The sequence below is a fragment of the Hetaerina americana genome, unplaced genomic scaffold (assembly GCF_022747635.1).
Source record: "Hetaerina americana unplaced genomic scaffold, ioHetAmer1.1.p SCAF_7, whole genome shotgun sequence".
NCBI classification, from domain to species: domain Eukaryota; kingdom Metazoa; phylum Arthropoda; class Insecta; order Odonata; family Calopterygidae; genus Hetaerina; species Hetaerina americana.
This window is the reverse complement of record NW_027287316.1, coordinates 63,645,105-63,666,086: the sequence shown is the minus strand read 5'-3', so window position 1 is coordinate 63,666,086 and position 20,982 is coordinate 63,645,105. Positions and strand designations below refer to the sequence as shown.

The following is a 20,982-nucleotide window of genomic DNA, read 5'->3' as shown; positions in this document are numbered from 1 at the left end:
CCAAAAAGTTCCCAAATTGTAAATATATACAATGTAGTGCGTTTAGTTATATCTCACATGTGGTGTTGCTGCAAAACTGAAATGCGTCGGACTAACAGAGATGTGGCACTTCTGTTAATTTTTTTATTTTATTAGCTACTACTAATCTACCGGTTAAGGTAGGTTTTGGATGGACAGAACTACCAAATAAATATTTAATTTCTCCCAACAAAACAAACCCCAACATCCTACTCTACAACAAGCCCCTCTTCATCCCTGTGTACTTCCTTCCTCCCTTCATCCCATTCAACATCCATATCCTATTCCTAGACTTTCTTTGTTTGCCTAACATTCTCCCTCTATCACAGTCTTAAACACCCCACTGCTGATCAGTACAGCCTTCATCCGTTTATCCTGCATCCTTGGGATTTCTCCCAACAATCCCCTCTCCTTGCCCTCCATACCCAGCACTTCCTCATTTGTTTTCCTTTTGGTCCATTTCACTTTTTCAATCCTTCTCCATACCCACATTTCAAAAGCCTCCAAAATACATTTATCCTCCTGCTTCAGTGACCATGTTTCTGTGCCATGCATAACTATGCTCCACATCAAAATTTTGGCAAGCCTTTTCTTAACATCCTTACTCAACGTCCTTGTCATCAATTCTCACCTTGTGAAAGCCTCTTTTCCGAGTGCAATTCTTCTCCTTACATCCCTACTCCCTACTACTAAGACCATTTTGGTCCTAAATACTTCCAAGATATGTAAACTGTTCTACCTGCTCTAGTTTTTGCTCTCTCTTTTTTTTTATCTCCCATTGATTTTCATCCCATATCTATTGCACTGAATTTCCAATTCACTCAGAAATGCTTGCAACCACTTGGTGGACTGACGAACTAGAGTTTGATCATTAACAAATCTAACTGATTTTACAAACTCCCCACCGACTTTCAGTTCTTCCCATGCCTCTTGAATCATGTCCTCCCCATATACATTGAACAGCTCCGGTGATAATGTACAACCTTGCCTTTCTAACACTGCCCATCCAGAACTCCACCCCCTCTCGCACCCGAGCTGTCTGAGACATGTACAGGTTGCGGATTAGCCTCGTGTATCTCCAGTCTATTCGTATTCTCTGCAATATACGTACTCATTAATTTTTCCCAATCCACCCTATCAAACACCTTTTCAAAATCTACAAAACAGGCAAATAATGTCATGATTTATTATATATTGCTCTCAATTAGTGGTCTCATTACTGCAAAGGCATGCCCTTGTCTCTCCCCTTCCTAAACCCAAACTGATCATCCCCTAAGTAATATAATGCCCTACTCTCTATCCTTTTGTTGATGATCCTGAGAATGACTTTAGCTGTGTGGGAAATCAAATTTATTGTTCTTTAATCTCCACATGATGAAGCCTTTACCTTTTTCGGAATAGGAACTAACACAGATTTCACGAAGTCTTTCGGCCAGATTCCTTCCTCAAAGATACTACTAATCAGTCCATATAGAGTCTTCCTCCCACATTTTCATAAACATTTCAGTAGTTCCCCAGGAATGTTATCCACCCCTACAGTCTTATTTAGTTTCATCTCCCTTAATGCCCTTTCTTTCTCATCGTTGAGTATGCCTGGACCTAAGCTATCTTCATCTACGTCATGTTCCTTTTCTATGTCGAACCTTGTCAGCCTAAGTTCTTTACCTTAGAGTTCTTCTGTATATTCCTTCCATCTCTCTTGGATCTTTTAGTTTCAACTTTTATCTTACCCGACTTATCTCATACTGTTAACACAGACCTTCCCATCTTATTTCCTGTTAGTGTTTTAATCTTCTTTTATTGCACGTCAATTTCACCCTTCCTCTGCGAAATTTCCATATACCTGTATTCACAATGTCTTCCACCATGCTTATTTTGCTTCAATTGTTACCCATATGTTAAGAACTGGGTAATAAATGACAGGAAGCATGGGATTACTGTTTCAATAAAACTGATTTTAATGAGTCACTCAATTGAGTGTGATGACTGGAGTCATTAGGAATGAGATCAACAAGTCTTTAGTGAACGTTTGGCAGTTGGGTATGCTTAGGACGGCTGACTTCTTTGCTGACTCAAAAGAAGAGTCTTCCCATGACTCGGAAACAACTTGGAGAATCGAAGGACTTGGGGAGTTAACAGTGAGCGATTGATTGACCTCTGCGATGATTCAAAGAAAGCAGTCCATTCCATTTCCAACGAGTCCATGACTTGGTTGGAATCCTGTCATTTGCTCCCAGAAAGTCGCAGCTTTTTGACAAGAAACCATAGTGCATATGTAACATCAATATTATTGTCAATACGGTGTACATAACACAAATATAATACAATATTATTACCATAATATTCGGTAAATTGTTGTCCATGCTATTCATTAATGAGCAATTCACTGGAAACAGAAACACATAGAAATACCTATATGTAAACTAAGTTTCTATATAATACAACAATAATTTTTACTTATCAAATCACCTTGAAAAATACACCTTACATGATTTCTAGTGTTTGTGATTGATTGAAAAATTCATGGCAGAAAGTTAAAAGTGAGACTTTCATAATGGCTTTTTTTGAATGTGAAATTAGCAATGCGTTATATGGAATTGAAAATGACATTGTGGAAGAGGAAAGTGACAACCCTAGTGAAAAAAGCTGCGGAAATGATTTAGCAGCAGTGATGATAAATATTTCTGGGATTCTAGGATGAATAATCATTGATATGGCTGTTGATTTTTAATGTATTAATTCCTTTGATCTTTTCTGTATTCAAGTATTTTTCGTTAATTATAGTATGAAAAATCACTGTGTCTAATGGACTGGGAAATATGGTATATAAATGTGCACACAAACGATTTAAAGTTGGGTAATATTCAATGATAGATCATTTTAATACAGACAGTAGCCGGTCAGCCCTAGGACTGTAGTCATTTCTGATCCCATTATGGAACCACTGTACATTGTGTGATATGAGCCAGTTTTAGAAAATTAAAGGGCATAATGAGGTTTCCAGAGATAGGGTCAATTCAAATATTAAAGTTGGAGGCTATAAACTAGAGAACAAAGAAGAGTTTGCCTCTAAAAAGTGTGGTATATGAAACTGGGGTAAGTAATAAGAACATTGTGTGTGACGAAGAAGTTATTACCAAGAGGCAGTCAATGATGAGGGTGAGAAGTGTAAATGAATCTTGAATGCAGTTCTATATGGTTATGAAACTTGCGATCACTGAAACAAGAGGATAGATGAATCATAGATTGGAGGCTTTTGAAATTTTGTGACTGGAGGAGAACGGTCAAAGTAGGATGGATGGAAAAGTAAACAAATGAAGAAATACTTTGCACATAATAGGAGGAGAAAGGATTGTTGGGATAAATTCAAAGGAGGAGGTTTAATCAACAGTTGGGAGATTGGATGAGATGAGACTAACACCGCCTTCTAACTCTTTCCCACAACTGTCCCCTTCCTTCACCTCTTATATCCCTTCCACAGGCCACTCATTGGTGCTATTACCATCTCTGCCACACCCAGTGAAATGTTTATATACGTCGATTGGTTTATATTTTATCTCCTGAAGATGACTAAATAGTAACTACAATCTGGACATTTTGTAAATCGCAACAACCTGTTGCTATGTAGAGTAATGATACCTTATTGATAATACAAAGAATTTAACGCATGAAATATATTATTTTTTCCCCGAAGATAGCTTACATTCTTCTTATTAATCTATATTTGGAAATATGGATGTTTGCCTATGAATATAATTTGTAAGGCAATACAAATTATATGTTTTTGAGGGAAATTTCACATATCATAGGAGTCATTATAATTGATGAAGTTTATGATACAAGCTTAAAGATTACTTAAAAAATAAATCGAATAAAATAATTAAGATAAAAATGACTTTCTAAAAAAATATTTGTGAACAAATAGTGGATCGGACTTTGGTAGAGAGACCTGACTCAGTTCTTTTCCACGTTAATCCCTCTTCGTCTGGGTTATATGGTATTTTGAAAAAAAATTTAGTCAATTTTAATTTTAATTTTTGCTGAAATATGATAGTATTTTAAGAGGATTCAAACCTGAGCCCAAAAGGAAAGTTTTATAGAGCAGAATTCACTTCACAGCGTGATGGCATTCCGTAGAATTGCTAAGGGAAGGTAAACAGCCCAGATCGGTATTTTGCATTCTGACTTCTGCTTCTATAAAAGTAGGTCCTACCCAATTTTAGTGGCCGTCAATGTAATCTCTTCGAAAGTGCGGAATTATCGATTTGAATGGCAGCGCTTTTATGCCGGTTTGTCGCGTGTATATATACATATGGTTATTCATTTGTCATCTTTCCATTTGACAAACGAAAAGTAAGTGAAGTTCAAAAGTTGCACTGGGTTGTCTAGGAGCACATATTGACAGTTTTGCGTTTATTTTAGCTTCTCATCCATTGCCTTAGACGTTTAAATAATTTTAAGGTAGACCGTATCCAAATATTAATATTACGGGCCACATCTCGCTTATTATTATCATATTTATTACTTGAATTTTCTTACCATTTGCACCACGAATAAAAAGGCAATGCTTTTCACCTAGCTCGGTAATTACCTCTAGTTAGCGTTCATGTAACATTGAATTCGAGGTTTAAATGACAATTTTCCTGCTTTGTGATGAAGTGTGCAATCATCATATTACTTATATATGCTCTTTGGAAAGTTGATTGTATATACGCTAAAGGAGTTTGCACAAGTGATCACCATGATCCAAAACCATATCTTGGTGCTAAGACACCGTATAGGATTCGAATGAATCCTGATATGTCTCCTATAGTCATTCCAGGTATGAAATTAAAGTATAATCTTAGTTGCTTTTGTATTTATTGCTTCTATGAAAACATTTTCCCCACCAATGATTTCTTTTGCACTCATCGGTTTGATCAGATTGTAAAGCTGTGCAGTTGTGGACAATAGTGCGACATGGTACACGTTATCCGAGTGCCAAAGTTATTACATCCATGAAAGAAGGTTTACCGTTATTGAAGAATTCCATTTTAAGGAATTATGAAGAAGGGAAAGGTACTGAAAAATTCTCGGGGCGAAATACAGCCGTGTATTTATGGTATTCAATGATAAACACAAAAATTCGCCACTTATAGAAATGAATGTTTATGTATATTTTTAGGCGCTCTGTGTAGAAATGAGTACTTTAATTTTGGAAACTGGTCAACGCATGTAGAAGAAGAAAATGAGAAGCAGCTAACTCATGAAGGGGAAGATGAAATGCAGGATCTTGCTGAAAGATGGTTGACTCGACTTCCTACGTTACTATCAGAGAACTATGATAACTCATCTTATGAGGTAGGGATATATTTTGCTTTTTTTCTTATAAACATTCTTTATGGTCGATTTTGGGAAAAAAAACGTAAATGGCAAATGGTTAGATAGGTGTATGTATAGGGACTATAGGTATTATCAGTGACTAATCTTATGGGTAACTAGATGAAAGATTGATTTTAACTTGATGTAAATATGTCTAAATAAGTCCTCTTTCACCATTAAATGAAGAATGGAAGAAAGTTCATTTAGCCATTATGACAATAAGTATCGAAATATATGAACACAAATCACAAGGATTTCAAAGTATAAATTTAATCGATCCAAATGAAAATAGTTGCATGAATAGTGTTGAATATCTTGCAACCATTATGGAACTTAAAAAAAGGGGTAAATAAAAGCCTAAAGGCAAGAGAGTATCTGCAGGGCATTCAGACAAGGTTTAAACCTTCATATAATCGAGTATTTAATACATTGTTGAAATAATTTCTCTTTGGCTTTATTCTAAAAATGCTCAATTAGTGCATATCTAATTTTACAGATGTTAATTGAGGCAAAAAGTAAAAATTAGAGAAGCAATCAGAAGCAAAATATTTTGGCAATCAAACTTTCCATTGACATCTGAAATTAGACTTGTTAAGTATTACTATATCTTGGGTACTAGTAATTCAATCCAATAATTTACGTTCTTACCCCCAATTGCTTTTGATTGCTGCTTGCGCCTCCCATTTTGTAGACTTCTTTTAGTGCTTTAGTAGATCAACCAAAATTCCAGTGGTGTCAGCCTCAAAATTTTGACTGATGGGTTTGCTTGTTTTATGAATCGCCGAAAACAATGAAAAATCCTCCCAATCTCATTGCTTCAACTCTTCTGGATTCTGAATAAATGCAATTGTCGCCTCATTGGATCTCTTGCTTCCCTGTGATCTCTTGCTTCCAAGCCCTGACCACCCAACAACTGAAGGCTACTACTCTTTATCTGCTTACACTCTTCATCACACACTATCATATAGATGAATATTCCCTTGTAGTTGTGGATAAAATTTGTTTAATGGTAACATTTTTTCATATGTGAATGCATTTTATTTCTGTAGTTTCGTTACACTGCCACACAGCGCACTGCACGAAGTGCCAGGAGCTTTGCCATTGGCCTATTTGGACGTTACAAAGCAGCGCATGTGTGGTACCCCGAAGCTATTGCTAAAGATCCTCTCATCAGGGTGAGTTTAAAACAGCTTCTTCAATGATGGACTATGAGCACTCGTGGATGTATAATCTTGATCCTTGGAAGGAAATATTTGTACAATGAAGGTGTAAAAAAACATGAGTAATTTTAATTCCAACTAGTTACTAATATTTGACGATTATGGTTTACATGTCTATAAACTTGTGGCTTGGTTATAATTTTTGTGATGTGAAATATTTTCACTGTGTGATAGGGTATAAGTTTGTGAAGGATAATGATTTTTGGCTTGAAGGGATTGATGTGTAGTTTTTGGAAAGATGTTGATTGGAAATATTACCTGGTTAAAAATGTGACTTTGACTTTTGGTGTTATGAATGTACATTCTTTGTTAAATTTCCTTGATTTCCTTATTTCTTTTAAGATAGCAAGAAATAATGAGCTCTACGGCCTCTCAGTTAAATAAGAAGGGGAAAAAAACTCCAATGGCCATAATAGCCATTGGAGTTTTTTTCCCCTTCTTATTCTTTTAAGATGATGTGTTTTGTAATTAAGTTATTCTGTGGAGGAAATTATCCATGTCATTGAGTCAAAACTTAAGTGATTACACAAGTCTGTGAGATGTATCCACAGTGTAAGTGGTTGGTGCTGGAGGAGACCTAAGTTTGCTTACATAAATACCAAAATATCATGCATACGTTTTTTCTGTCCTCTTGGGGAAGTCTGTGTTTTAGGATCATGCCAAAATTTATTGATTAAGTCTACCCATTGATCAGTGAAACAATCAAGATCCTCAATGAAATTCAATGCAGAAAAAATAAATTGTTAAGGGACTATTCGGAAGTTATTCTTTAAGCAAAAATTGCTAATGCTCGCCATTTATTCACTGTATGTAAAACATCAAACTTGTGTTATGTATGTACATCCTTTAAATATTAGACCTGTCAGCAGTTTTTAAACTGTTATTAATTTTGGATTATTAATACAGCGTTTAACTAAAATTGTATGAAAAAATTGTAAAAATACTAAAATTGTAAAATCCATGAGCATAATTACCATCTCTTGAACCAACTTTCATTCTGGAAGAAATTTTTATTTTTTAGTGAACGTATGAACAAGAGAAAATGATTAAGAGGTTCAATTTTGTAGTAAAATTACTTAATAAGAAATAAAAGATTTAAATGATAATAATTAAGAAAGAAATAGTAATTAAAATGTACATTTTTATTTAACCATGCTGAATGAAATCTATCTTGTCGTCTACATGTTACTTTTACCCTTTCATACTGCCACAGGTTCATACATATGGCTTGATTTTGGGTCAATGCCAGTTGAAGGAAATATGCAAGTTGATCATGAAATTTTTGACAATTAGGTAATGTTTTATTTTAGAGTAGTTTGACTTTTGGTGCCTATTGTTTTTTTTTACTGTCATGATCATGTGTGTTGAAATATGGTGTCCCTGTTTTCATTTGAATGGCAGTCCAAGACTTCCTACCTCTAACTTGTCATTGTATCATTGCATGCGTTCTTCCTCTTGTGCTGTCATTACAGTTGTGGTAATGATATTTTGCCAGGAGAATGCGCTGTGTATGTAAATTTTGTGTCCTACTTATTGATTGCTTTACAGTATGTATGTATGTTTGCTGGAAATGGTTTTTAATGAATTGGATGGCTTTCCATTGTAATTAGTTTAATTCAAGAATTAGGTTAATCTTTCTTTACTGGGACCTAATTGCTCAAGTTTTATTTAAGATGGGATCGCTAATGCGAAAATTTTCTTAAATTTTTGTTAAAATATTTTCCCATGATTTATTTAATGAAATCAATTTACTCTTAAAACATTTTGAATATTTTCTTTGCGTTAGGTTCAATGTTAGAGTGACAATCTGGTATTGGTTCTTGAGTTGTAGTAGTAGTAGTTTTGAGGGGAGACGACCGACAGCTGAGGTCATTTGCGCCATATGGGATGGACAGGAAAGGATGAAGGGTGGAGAGAAACCCGGCCATTACATAACATTAGCCTACTCTTTACAAAAGGCACCTAGGGGTCCGCAGCTTAACATCCCATCCGACGGAGGGTGTACTCACTCAAAGTGCCCTCCACAAAGCCCTTCAAGTAGGGATCAAGATACCACTGAAAAATATTCAACACTGCCAGGGTTTGAACCTGGGTCCTCTGGGTGGGAAGCCAGTACGTTAGCCCCCCGCACCATCTACATCCCCTTGGTTCTTCAGTCTCATTTTATACTTCATCCTCAAATCTATTAGTCCACATCATTAGGTTTGAAGTAGAGGGGGTGGGGTTTTTTTTTAAAATTTTTTTCCCCAAAAGGTGAAAAATTTGTGTTGTTTAAGCTCAAGAAGGTGACTCCACTCTAATCGATTAGAATTGAAATGGCATGACAGTTACATTGTTTGAATTGTTGTAACATTTGAATTTAATTAATGTAAATGAAGAATACTAGGTGGCTGTCAATCTGGTCAAAATCTTTTCACAAAACTTGAACTAATTCTACCAGTTATTTCTTTTCATGTTCATTCAAGGGAAAATATGCCTACCCTATCACTATTTTATGATTAATTTAAAAAATTATAGTTTTAGTAACAGATTATGTGGTCAAATGCTTTTTGAAATCTAAGAAACATTTGCTTTCATTTTGATCGGTCTAATTTTAGAATGTTTTGAAGGAATAAAATGAATTTCGTTTCATAAGATGTACTTGATCAGTTTCATAAGATGTACTTGGTTCGGCTACCTTGGAAGCACATACTGCTCATCAAAATTATGTTCTTGAGAGCTTCATTGCATGAGAATGAATTCAATGATACATCTGTATTTTCTAGGTTGTTATGAAATCACTCAGATTTGATGTTAGGGAATGATGTGGACTATTTTCCAGGCTTTCCACGCTCCTACTTCTGAAAAGTACTAAATTAATATGTATTTTCTCTTTTAGTTCTACAAATTATGTCCTCGATGGAAGAAATATGTGGATAAGAACCCTGCTTCTCTCACTGAAAAAAGAGCATTTCAACATGGACCAGAAATGCAAGGAGTATGCAGAAGAGTTGGCAAGAAACTAGGATTTGACTCGATTACATACCGTAAGTAAATGAATTAAAATTATTTGTATAATCAAGGTACAGGGCAAGTTTTTTTTACACATCTGGGATGGCAAATTAATGTTAATGCGTTAATTTCTTACTATCTTTTAGAAATAAAGGTCTGCTAGATATCATATGCTAGTGAAGAAACAATGAAATGGAAATTTTGTTGCACTGTGCTAGCAAGGTGAGAAGTCCACCCTCCTTGTCTGTGTCTCAGTAGCTAATCATGTAGCAGGAATTCACTGCAATTGCAGGACTGTCCGTTTAAATCCATGATGTCTACAAGTCATTGTTGTGTATTTTGAGGAATGACAAACATAAATGTTTTGTTATAAAAGTGGGATTAATTTAATAAGGCTTCAAGGAAGGTCAACCTGTACAATTGTTTAGCCAAACTTGGGGAAAATAATGTTAGATTTATGATATGTGCCTAATATGCACTGTATACGTTTTCCATTGTGCCCTGGATTGATTTCTCATTGATTTGTAAACTGTAACCTTTTCAGATGATGTGCATCTTATGTATGTTACCTGTGGATTTGAAACAGCTTGGGAGAAGAAGTCTAGGTCGCCATGGTGTGCACCCTTCTCAGAAGATGACCTCAAAGTGAGTTTTAAGTTTAATCTTCATTTGGCCGAGGTAAGAGGTGATAAAAGGAAAAAAGAGTATATTGTCAAGCTTTTGACAAAGCGAATAGAAGAGAGATCATCTATGCATTGAGTGGTTTCAGTATTTCGGAAAAAATGAGTAGATTGGCTACAATGACCCTGAAGGAATCTTAATATAAACTCTTTGTCGGGAGTACCAAGAGCCTTCAAGATGACTTCTGGGATGAGACAAAGGGATCCATTCTCAACTACATTATTCAACTTGGTTTCACATAAAACAATGAAGGAATTGAAACTGGGGAAACTATTTTTCATAAATCGATATAGGGTTTAGCAATTGCAGATGATATAGCCCTGATAGTGTGAAATGCGAATGGCCTTGAGGAAATGCTTAACATCATGGAAGAAATTGGTAAAGAAATGGGCCTTATTGTTAATAAAGATAAGACTGTATGGGTAAAAATTTCACCGCATCATAGCAGAGGCATCCACCACAGAACATAATAATTGGGAACTATGAGTCTGAGGGTGTCAAAAACTTCATTTAATTATGAGTCATTCTAAAATATGAAAACAATATTTCTAATGAGATTGACCAAAAGAAAGCTGGAATGAAGGTAGATAATACTGTTGTACCTCACCTAAAATCAAACCTCTCATGAAGAAAAAAAATTCAAAATGTAACACCTATTGTAACATATGGGTCAGAGGAATGAGTCGTACTCAAGATGACAAAGAAATACTCATTCAATTTGAAAGGAAAATAATTAGGTGAATCGATGGCGTGGTTAGAGAAGGATAGTTATGGGGAATCCTTCTCTCCTTTCTAAAAAATTAACCTCAAGGGTAAACAAACCCAATGGTTCAGCATACTCAGTTGCATCTATGCCATGATCAGACCCTATGCAACGTCATAACCAAGACGACACTTTTTCTGTTTTGTTTTCTATTTCCTCGACCACCGAATTTCACTTCCAAAAAATCCTCCTGACACCTCTCCTGTACACAGTCATTCCTCTCCTCGAGGGTAAACAAATCCAATGGTTCTAAATAGCCATCCGGCTCCTACCCCCCCAGGCCTTCCCCGCCCCATAAACCCGGACCAAACCCAATGCTTAGTCATAACCAAGGCACCACCACCTCTTCTTCCTTTAACTGAGAAAGCCACGACCACCCAACTGTGAAGTCCCCGAAACTCCCAGAATATTCCTTCCATTTCTCTTGGAGATTTTCTGGTTCAACTTATGCAACTTATCTCTAACTGTTAACACAGATTTTTCCCTTCGTACTTCCTGACAGTGTTCCTCAGTGCTCCCCTCCTCTGCAAACTTTCCAAATGCTCGCACTGTGCCTTCCTCCATGCTTCTTTTGCTTTATTTGTTAACCATCTCAATTTATTATGTTACTCTTTGCACTTCCTTCTGACTAACTCAGTGTTCACATTCATCTATTTCCTTTTCTCATCTATCTTTCTTATCATCTCATCCATGATTCATGATTTCCTTGTCCTTTTCCAATTAACGGTTCCTATAGTTTCATTGGCGGCTTTTGATATCCCTTTTTTGTATTTAATATTGTATGAATTCATTGCAAATTTGTGAGGGAGAGGGGAGACTCCAGTATTAACCTAAACATAGGATACACATAATTGGCGCCCATTTTTTTTCATTCTTGTAATTGTTTTTCTTTTGTTTTGTTGTTCGCCTCTTGTCATGTATTCCCCTGCATGAACCATGGGTTGTGGATGAGGGTCCATCGTAATAAAGTTATAGATAAAGTTTGTACCAAAGTCCTACTTCTCTCACCATGAAGGTACATTTTGATTAAGTTAACCTATTTTCTGAAAATAGCAGGTGAGATCACTCCATTTTTCATGTTTTTCTCTTAGCATATAATTGATCTTGATTAATTTTCTGCATAACTTAACTAAACTTGATGAATTCTATTGATATTCATTTTATATGAAGTGTAAATCAAAGATAAATGTTGTATATAATTTATTTAGCTTCAAGACTTGTTTTTCTAGATCTAGTTTCATTATGTTCTTATGATTGATACGGCCCAGAGATGCTTTTATTCTAACTATAATGGCTCTGTTTGTTTACTGGTATTACATTAATACCTGCGCCTGTATTTTATGCCTGTTCACCTGTTTTACATTAATATTTATTATTTACAGGTAATGGAGTACAATGAAGATTTAGAATATTATTGGATAGATGGTTATGGGTTTGAAATCAATTATAAACAAGCATGCCCACCTCTGAAAGATCTTCTAGATCGCTTCAGGTAAATGTCTTGTCTAGAGTAAATGCGTTGTGCGACTGATAAGTTACTCTCTTATTTTGTATATGTGGATGTCAAATGGATCTTTATAAATTATGCCAAGTTGTAAAATTTCACATTTTAAATTTGTAAGGTCGAGGGCAGCTGGAGGAGATCCTCAAAAGAAAGGTGTATTTTACTTCACTCATTCTGGTACTCTCTTGAAACTGATTTCACGGCTTGGTTTATACAAGGATGAGGAAAAGCTCAGGAGTAATAATTTCTCAAAAGCTTATAGAAAGTGGCGGGTCAGTCTTTTGGACAGTTTTGGCACAAACCTTGCTTTCATTCTATTTCGGTAAGTACTTAATTTGATTACTTTATTTGAGGCTGTATATGTCTGGCTCTATTGCTTTTATCTGTGGGCTCTAGGTTTTGGATGAAGTGTGTCCAGTATGGCATCTGTGAGTGTCTGGACCCCTTTTCATAAATTCTGCCAAACTTGTTCAATTCTAATAGTGTACAAACAATTGTGGTTGAATGTAGTCATGGTGGCTTGGAAAATGTTTATCACCCTCGTTTTAGCCGTGAGAGTGTTATCCTAGAGAGGGGCATGTACATTATTTGAATTCGGAATTTACCCCAATGAAATGTGCGGGTATTTTTCTGAAACTCTCATTAGGATTACATTTAACATTGGTTAAATACTTATTTTATTAGTGCTATCAAAATCAAAAGTTGAACTGGTGGATATTCTTTTGGGGCATTCTTATTATATTTAATATTTATTAGAGTATTATGACTTATTTAACTTTTAACAAGTTAAAGGGTATTTGTTGAAACATCATCACTTGATTTAGTCGGAAAGGTAAGACTGAATTGGATATATCTTACCTAGTTTTTCGATTCAGGTATGAATCATCACTGCCAGGTAATTCCAAACACCACTTCATAGAATGGTCGCACATTTTGCTGTAGATGCCTGACTACGTGTAGTTAAATTCTTTCTCACTGAATAATTTCCATATCCCCATCGGGATCTCATAAAGTTGGAAAGGCTCATTTAAAAATTGCCTTTTAGAGAACATATGAGGGGTAGTCAAATGAAAACCTAACGGATGAACACACTAGACCAGTCCGAGCACCAACAAGGACATAACCCGACGAGTGCATCTGCCTGTGAGTTGTCACTATTCAGTTCTCCAACCACAACGATGGCAGTATCAATCTTAACTATGGTATGTATTGTTCAATGTGACTGTGTTGTGGCGGGTGTTTGGTTTTCATTTGACTGTCCCTAGTATATCAATATATTTCAACTTTTCTGATGGCTCAGAATAAATACATGATAAAGGATGAGATTATCATAAGAATGGATACGTTTTCAATACTTGGATACTTCTAATTGAAATAAATATTTCCACATGTACTACACAAAATGCACCATAACGTATTTTTGGCTAAGATAGCTTTGTAAACTCCGGTTAAAATTTCAAAAAAATCACATTTGCTATCAATCTTCCATAGAAGTTTAACGAAGTGCTCACAGCATCACCTAAAAATGACTGAGTTTAGGAAAAGTAATAATTAGATGTTCATTGAAACTTTAAAAGGTTTTTTAAGTCTTGCATTTCAATTTCATTAAGGTTAATACCTGTATTCATGAAGTGGCATCACTTGTCCTTCAGGCTGCAATAAATGTTTTGAAAATATTTTATACCTATACAAGGGATACTATAAATAGAAGAGATAAATATTAATATTATATCAGTATTTCAGGAGTGTCATTGGCTACATGTCTAATGTATCTTATCTAAGAGTGAGTATGCTGGTTGATCAGTCTGGATGAACGACTACCACTTCCACTGAAACTTTACAATGCAGCTTAAAGTCTGGTGATAATGCCCTAAATTGATGGCAAAAAAAGATATTCTAGAATTTTGCATCATTGTAGATATCACTTTTACAAGAGGGGATAAATAATTTTGTTTTTGCTCCCGATCATAGTGATGGCAATTTCCATAGTGTTTTGTCATTACCAAAGTTACATTTTACTTAGTGAAAGAGCAGTTTCCTTTTAATTCTTAGTGGGGTGATTTGTTTTCACTCGGTCACTTTCCATTTTGTCCAATTTCAATTCAATGAGTAGATATCTCTGGCAATTCTGATGTAATTGCTTGAATGCAATAAGTAAATGAGGCACAAATATGACAAGTTGATGCTTCAAAATTTGCTATTTAAATCCCACTCATTGATTGTTGTCACTAATGGCTTGGAGTCAATGCTAGAGCTTAATTCATTCACTTTGCTATGAAAATGAGTTTTTAAAATTGGGCATTGGCTTGCAAAATATTTGTAAATGTTAATCTAAACATTTAGAAAGCTGTGATTAAAATTGATTCATTAAAACGTCAATGATTGAAACTCAATCAAATTTGGGACTACTTTCAGTGGCTTACTAGTTGATTATGCCATGTTCAATTGGAAAGTACATAATGATCATCATGAATATGTCCGGTAATGTCAGAATGTAAATATGTCAATATGCTACATTTATACCCTGAATTGATCCAATATAGCTAATTTGCTCGAATGATATTTGATCAAAATGAAAAAAATTGCGGAAAAATCTTATTTGCCAAGATCTTTATGCCATAATATTTTTTCACTTTGACATATGTATGCCAATATTTGTATAATGTATATTAAATGGATGGGTTGCGGTAATCCAGTGGGTAGAGTGTTGGACTGCTGACTGGAGGGTCCCGGGTTCGATTCCCGGGCAAGGCACTCTGGGCACCTGCAGCTCCACCCAAGCCAAAGTGATTTTTCGGGTACCAGGTCTTCCTGGGAAACCATAACCGGCACAGGGAAAGGACTGGCCCCCCTACCCCGTTGTGTGAATTTTCACACACCGTAAAGGGCTTAGTACTGGGTGATCTCTACCATCACCTACTAAACCAACCTTTGGGTTGATTACTGTGTTTATGGTTTTTTATATTAAATGGGGTCTTCCATGACCCTTCCAATTCCTGTGCACTCTACTATTTTCAGTTAGCTCTTTTGTCTTGAAATGTGTCCAGTAATTTTGCTCTTTTTTTAGTATTTTTCCCTGTACTTACTTATTTTCCCACAGTTTGCAGAACATCTTTAGCTAATCAATCTATCCATTTCATCCGTGCAATTTTCATGTGCATAATAGAGTAGATGATATAGAGTAGGATGATGGATTTTGTGTTTTGTTAGGAGTAATAAAATATTTGTTTGGTAGTTGTGTCCATCCAAAAACCTACCTTAACCGGCAGATTACCTTAAAAAAAAATAGAGTAGAATAGATGTAATTTTATAGCCATTGCTAGAATACCGTATAATAAGGGCAGTGCACCAGAAAGTTGGATTTTAACTCATGTATGTATCAACGTCCAAAGGCTAAATTACAAAAATGCTCATTAAGAGCATGTATATTGATAGAAATGAGCTCTTACGGCTAGTAATATATAATAAATGTGAAACTTCAATAGCCGTAAACTGTTTACGGCTATTGGGGTTTCACATTTATTATATAAAGAGCATGTATGATTCCATATTTTTGATTGGTAGAAGAATAATTGGCATGTAATTGCTTGTAATGACCAGTGTGCATGGATGCAAGTTTAGTTTCTATGCATTGTTGGTTTTCATGATTTACTCAAATGCTTTCCTTGTATTTTTAGGTGTCAAGATGATTTTAAAATAGGTGGTTACCATCAAGAGCGCCCTTTCATTATACCAGGCTGTGAAGAGCATCCTTGTCCCCTAAACCAAGTTCTCCACAAATATCAAGATACTATTCTCACATGTGAATTTAATAAGACCTGTACTCTTTAAAAGAGTTGAATTCCATCACTATAGGAGGTATCCGGTGGGTGACATTGTTTTGATAAATGATCTTTGTGGCATCAGTTTAAGAAATGATATGCCAGTGATTAGCAGTAAATATTTAGCTTTAATCTTGAAACCAATCAAGACTTTTGTGATTCATCCTGAAATTATAAATCCAAGGTTTTTACTCTGTAAATGACAGGTATGAATAGTCATTGTACCTGTATGTTATGAGTTGTATAACAGCTATCATGTGCATAGAGAGTTTTTTATTAGTTATCACTTTGCATTATTCAATATAATTATGACCTGAAGTCCTGTTTGACGTTGGAAAAGTTGAATACAAAGTGTCATTATGTACATTACGCCCTATTATGGGTGCTTGAAATTCTGAACCAGCTTTGGATTGTTTTGTCACTTATTATTGAATGAGTTGTGGGTACTGGGTTAATGGTTGTTGGCAGTTTTATTTTCAGTATGCCAAAGACATTCATTTCTTTTACAAATCAAGGCCATCCAGTAAATTGTTGGAATATATCTCCACATTTTAATGGGATGTGACTTGGGTCATGCATCACTGTTCACTCCAATTTGGTTAGAACAGCTAATTATTCCTTGTATATTCTCTTTCTTCAGTGAAAAAAAAACAGAATGTCTCAATTTTGATTGCCTCTTGGTATCCCATGGAAATTTGATGTAGTATGTGGTAGACTTGGGAATTGTTTATTTATGGATATTTCTTTATTCAAATCAACTCACCACTGGCTTAAATATGAGAAAAAATTCAATTGTATTGGCTGTTAAGTCACGGGGCATGAGAAATGTTTTTGAAGAGGATAACACTCCAAGTCAGAATGGGCTTCCCTATCATTTGATTAAGCACAATATGTGTGCTGTACTTTGAGAATAACTTCAACAACGAACCCTCTGTGTGTTGAAAACTGTATCCAAGAGTTTCCCTCGCTACAAAAAGACAGAATAGGGGGGTGGCCTTGGTATTGGCCACTTCATAGATTTTCTGTGCATCAATGGAATATGTATGTAAATCACGATATCTTTAAAATTGATATGAGGGTAATTTGATAAGTTTTCACAATAGAAGAGAAATAAATGACTTGCCTCTGTGAATCATTTTCATTTTTCGATGTACTCTCCCAGTACACTAACGCACTTGGTGCAGCGATGTTCCAATGTCATGATCCCATTTTGAAAATTAGATTCCTACAGGCCTGCAAAATACCAGTTTACTTTGGCTGTTAGTTCTTTCTTTGAAGAGAATCTCCATCCGCTGTGGAAAATTTTGAGCTTGGGGAAGAGATGGAAATCTGATGGAGCCAAATCAAGTGAAAAAGGTGGGTATGGCTCCAATTCGTACCTAAGTTTGCATATTTTTTCCATAGCAACAACACTTGTGTGGGCATGCATCTTCTTGATAAAGATGACTTTCTTCCTCGCCAAACCTGACCTTTTTGGTGCATCTTTTGTTGCAGTTGGTCCAGGAGGTTAGCGTAGTATTTTTCAGTAAATTTTTGACCATTGGGAAGATAATTTATTGACAAAAGCTCTTTTGCATCCCAGAAAACTGAAGCCATCACCTTTCCAGCTTACCGTATTGCCTTTGCTTTCTTTGGTGGTGGTGAATATCAACATGCTTCCAATGCTTTGACTGCTGTTTTGTCTCTGGTGGACCCAAGTTTCATCTGTGGTCACACACCAGTACAGAAAATCTGGTTGGTTGTGGGGGATCCTTCATCAACTCACTTTCTTTCCTTCCAGACAATCTCAAAATTTGAATTAAAGGTGCAAGTTTTGAGATATTTAGAGAGTAAGAACAGAATTTTAATGGTTTGAAGAAATGTTAATGTGAAGAGCCACCCCTTCGGGCGAGCCCCACCCATGCCCTCCCCTCCCTCTCTTGAGGACTTGCCATCATCCATGGCTGGCTCCCCTCCTCCTTGTCTCCCCTCGCTGAACAGTGACCACTTCTTTGCCTCTCTGAGTTAAGCCATGTCACTGCTTACTTCGCCATCTTGTTTGTGGTGCCATTTACGATTAATACCATGTAGAAATTGCGGTGCACCCCTATGGAGAGTATTGTCATATGGTGCCAGGCAACCATTGTGTCCGGACATCAATTAATTAATGTTAATGGACCTATTCTAGTAACCAGGAGTAAGTTATTGTGAGGTCTTACCCATGACTTCTGTTTGTTACATGCGAAATTCACTACCAAATACATTCATTGAATAAAATTTTGGGACAGGAATTTATTAGACTACTCGATGTATCAAGTGATATTGATGGGGATTTTGATGAATTCGATATTGGAGGATGATACAATGGTAAAAAGGTGTATTTTATACATGAAGTTTGTCAGGATAAATTACGTTACATATTTAAAGCGTGCTTCATCGTAATTATGCGTATAAGATACCTGCACTCCTAATAGAAATTTAAGATATCCTGATGGATTTATTTACATTCGGTGTCACTTTACAATTGTTGTAGTTTTTAGGGTAGGCGACCAACAGCCAAGGTCATTTGCACCATTAGGGATGGATGGGAAAGGAGGAAGGGTGAAGAGAAACTTGGTGTCTGCTCTTAATGAAAGACACCAAAGAGTCTGTAGTTTGACGCCCCATGCGACGGATGGCCTACTCACTCAAAGTGCTCACTACAGAGCATTATTAGTTTAGTTGAAATTATTATCTTAAATTAGAATTATTTCATTTATCATCAGCTTCTTGAAAATATACCAGACACATTACAATGCCCCTCCCATGGACTACAACCTTAACATGGTGAAAGGGCTGGTGTAATGAGAATTGAGGAGTTTATTATAAGTGTCGGATGTCTGATTGTTGTATGAGGACTAGTATGTTAGCAGAGGCCAAGAAATTTATTGCTGTTCAGTCTATGTCCATCCAAAACATCCTTAAATGGTATAATAAACCATAAACACGGTATTCAACCTAAAGGTCAGTTTAGTGGGTGATGGTAGAGTTCACCCAGTACTAAGCCCAATAGGATGTGAAATTCACACATCCGGGCATGGGGCCAGTTCCTTTCCCTGTGCCAGTTATGGTTTCCCAGGAAGATCTGGTACCTGAAAAATCATAAATTGGAAATACACTCCATAGGGGTGCACCACAATTTCTACATGGTGGGAGCTGAAGGTGCCCGCGAATCAAACTCAGGCCCTCCAGTCAGTAGCCCAATGCTCTACCACTGGACTACCACGACTCTCAAACAGTAGAATACCCCAGATGAAAATGTATAGAGATTAACATAAAGTAGAAGGTGGATATTTAAATAAGAACAGTATTAGAATTAGGTAGTGCATAGAATTAGACGGCTGGTTAATTTAATGAAGGGAGTTGTTTCATGGATACCTTGGTCCTAGTTGAGTATCCTTCCTTAATACTGGATTACAGTAATTTTTTTCATGATTGAATATCCATAATTATTTGCAAGCGTTAAGCAATGAATTATCTCATATTTTGCAACATCACAGCCATAATTCTATGCCCACAACAACACTGTATACATTGAGCAATATTACGCTTGCAAATGAATATAGAAATGGAGAATAGTTATTGTCATATTGTCATCTTTTTATTAATGTCCATGTTCTATCTGTTTCTATGCCTCATCTCTTTATGCTTTTTGCAGTTCTCAGTGCACTACTGTAGCAGATGAGACGGCCCTGATTCAATGGAATGTTGCTTGTACCTGCAATGCATGCTGAATGCAGATTTGGCAATGCATGTCAGTTATCTGCTCAGTGCATGTTGTTGAATTCATACATTCTGCAGAATCCGATAGACATTACCAGCATCGCTGACAAGTCACCTGACACTTCTGGAAGAGGAGGAATTGAAACTTGGCTTTGTGTAGTCTTACAAGACGGTGCTATCAGACATTATTCTTGAATCTTCTGTTCTATGCATTTGGACTGAACCACTGCCTAGTGGCTGGCTAGCTGTGGAAGCCAAAAGTGTCCGAAATGCATCGTATGTTCAACAGCAGGAGACGCACAGCAATTCTTCATTCCATTCAAAAGTCCATTTTTTCTCACATTGTTATTTGTAAATGGGGATTGTTCCCTTTCATCGTCCAATAAAATTTTTAAACAAGACCCTGCACAAATTTTATTTACAAGATTTGCTATAATTACTCGTGAGCATCAATCCACTGTTTCAAATTTCAGCATCATCGGCAGCTAGAAACTGCACACAAAATATTCTTACCAAGAGGTAGGTATCGGTAATCATAGCTGGATTAGCACCCAAGCTCAAAATTTGTAATGGAAATTCAAAAAGGCAATTAGCCATTGAATACTTACAAATGTTTGAAATCAACCGTTAAAATATACTTTAATTCTAAATCTTAATAGTCACACAGAATTATGAATAATTAATATTTCACTCCAAAAATTACTGCACAAAAGAATTTAGTAGTGGCCATGGGAGTACTAAATACTTTTTCAAACTTTGGCGTGAATTATTTCCCAAAGTTATTTGAGAATTCCACTTGAGGTTCTAAAAATTAAACTAAGTTTTAAAATAATTTCAAATTTTGCAAACAAAAAGCAAATTGCCATTCCTGACATGAATGAA

The 20,982-nt window shown here is 35.9% G+C and overlaps 1 protein-coding gene across 3 annotated transcripts; it reads left to right on the top strand.

Moving 5' to 3' along the window:
* The first annotated feature begins 4,381 nt into the window (after positions 1 to 4,381).
* On the top strand, positions 4,382 to 20,455 carry Mipp2 (Multiple inositol polyphosphate phosphatase 2). 3 transcript variants are annotated; one of them, XM_071594818.1, is made up of 10 exons: positions 4,382 to 4,840; positions 4,942 to 5,076; positions 5,183 to 5,358; positions 6,429 to 6,554; positions 9,478 to 9,625; positions 10,135 to 10,235; positions 12,417 to 12,526; positions 12,657 to 12,860; positions 16,216 to 17,715; positions 20,036 to 20,455. In XM_071594818.1, the coding sequence occupies exons 1-9, from the start codon at positions 4,672 to 4,674 to the stop codon at positions 16,367 to 16,369; spliced, it is 1,323 nt and encodes a 440-aa protein (XP_071450919.1). In that variant the 5' UTR covers positions 4,382 to 4,671; the 3' UTR covers positions 16,370 to 17,715; positions 20,036 to 20,455. The 3 variants fall into 3 exon arrangements, with proteins under 3 accessions (XP_071450919.1, XP_071450920.1, XP_071450921.1); XM_071594819.1 differs by lacking the exon at positions 6,429 to 6,554; XM_071594820.1 differs by lacking the exon at positions 12,657 to 12,860.
* Positions 20,456 to 20,982: the final 527 nt, after the last annotated feature.

Bases quoted from the DNA above. Each gene is read 5' to 3' on its own strand.
- Mipp2 (XM_071594818.1), top strand. From the start codon at position 4,672: ATGAAGTGTGCAATCATCATATTACTTATATATGCTCTTTGGAAAGTT. The intron at 12,527-12,656 runs GTAAATGTCTTG...TAAATTTGTAAG, and splicing joins GATCTTCTAGATCGCTTCAG to GTCGAGGGCAGCTGGAGGAG. The intron at 12,861-16,215 runs GTAAGTACTTAA...TTGTATTTTTAG, and splicing joins CTTGCTTTCATTCTATTTCG to GTGTCAAGATGATTTTAAAA.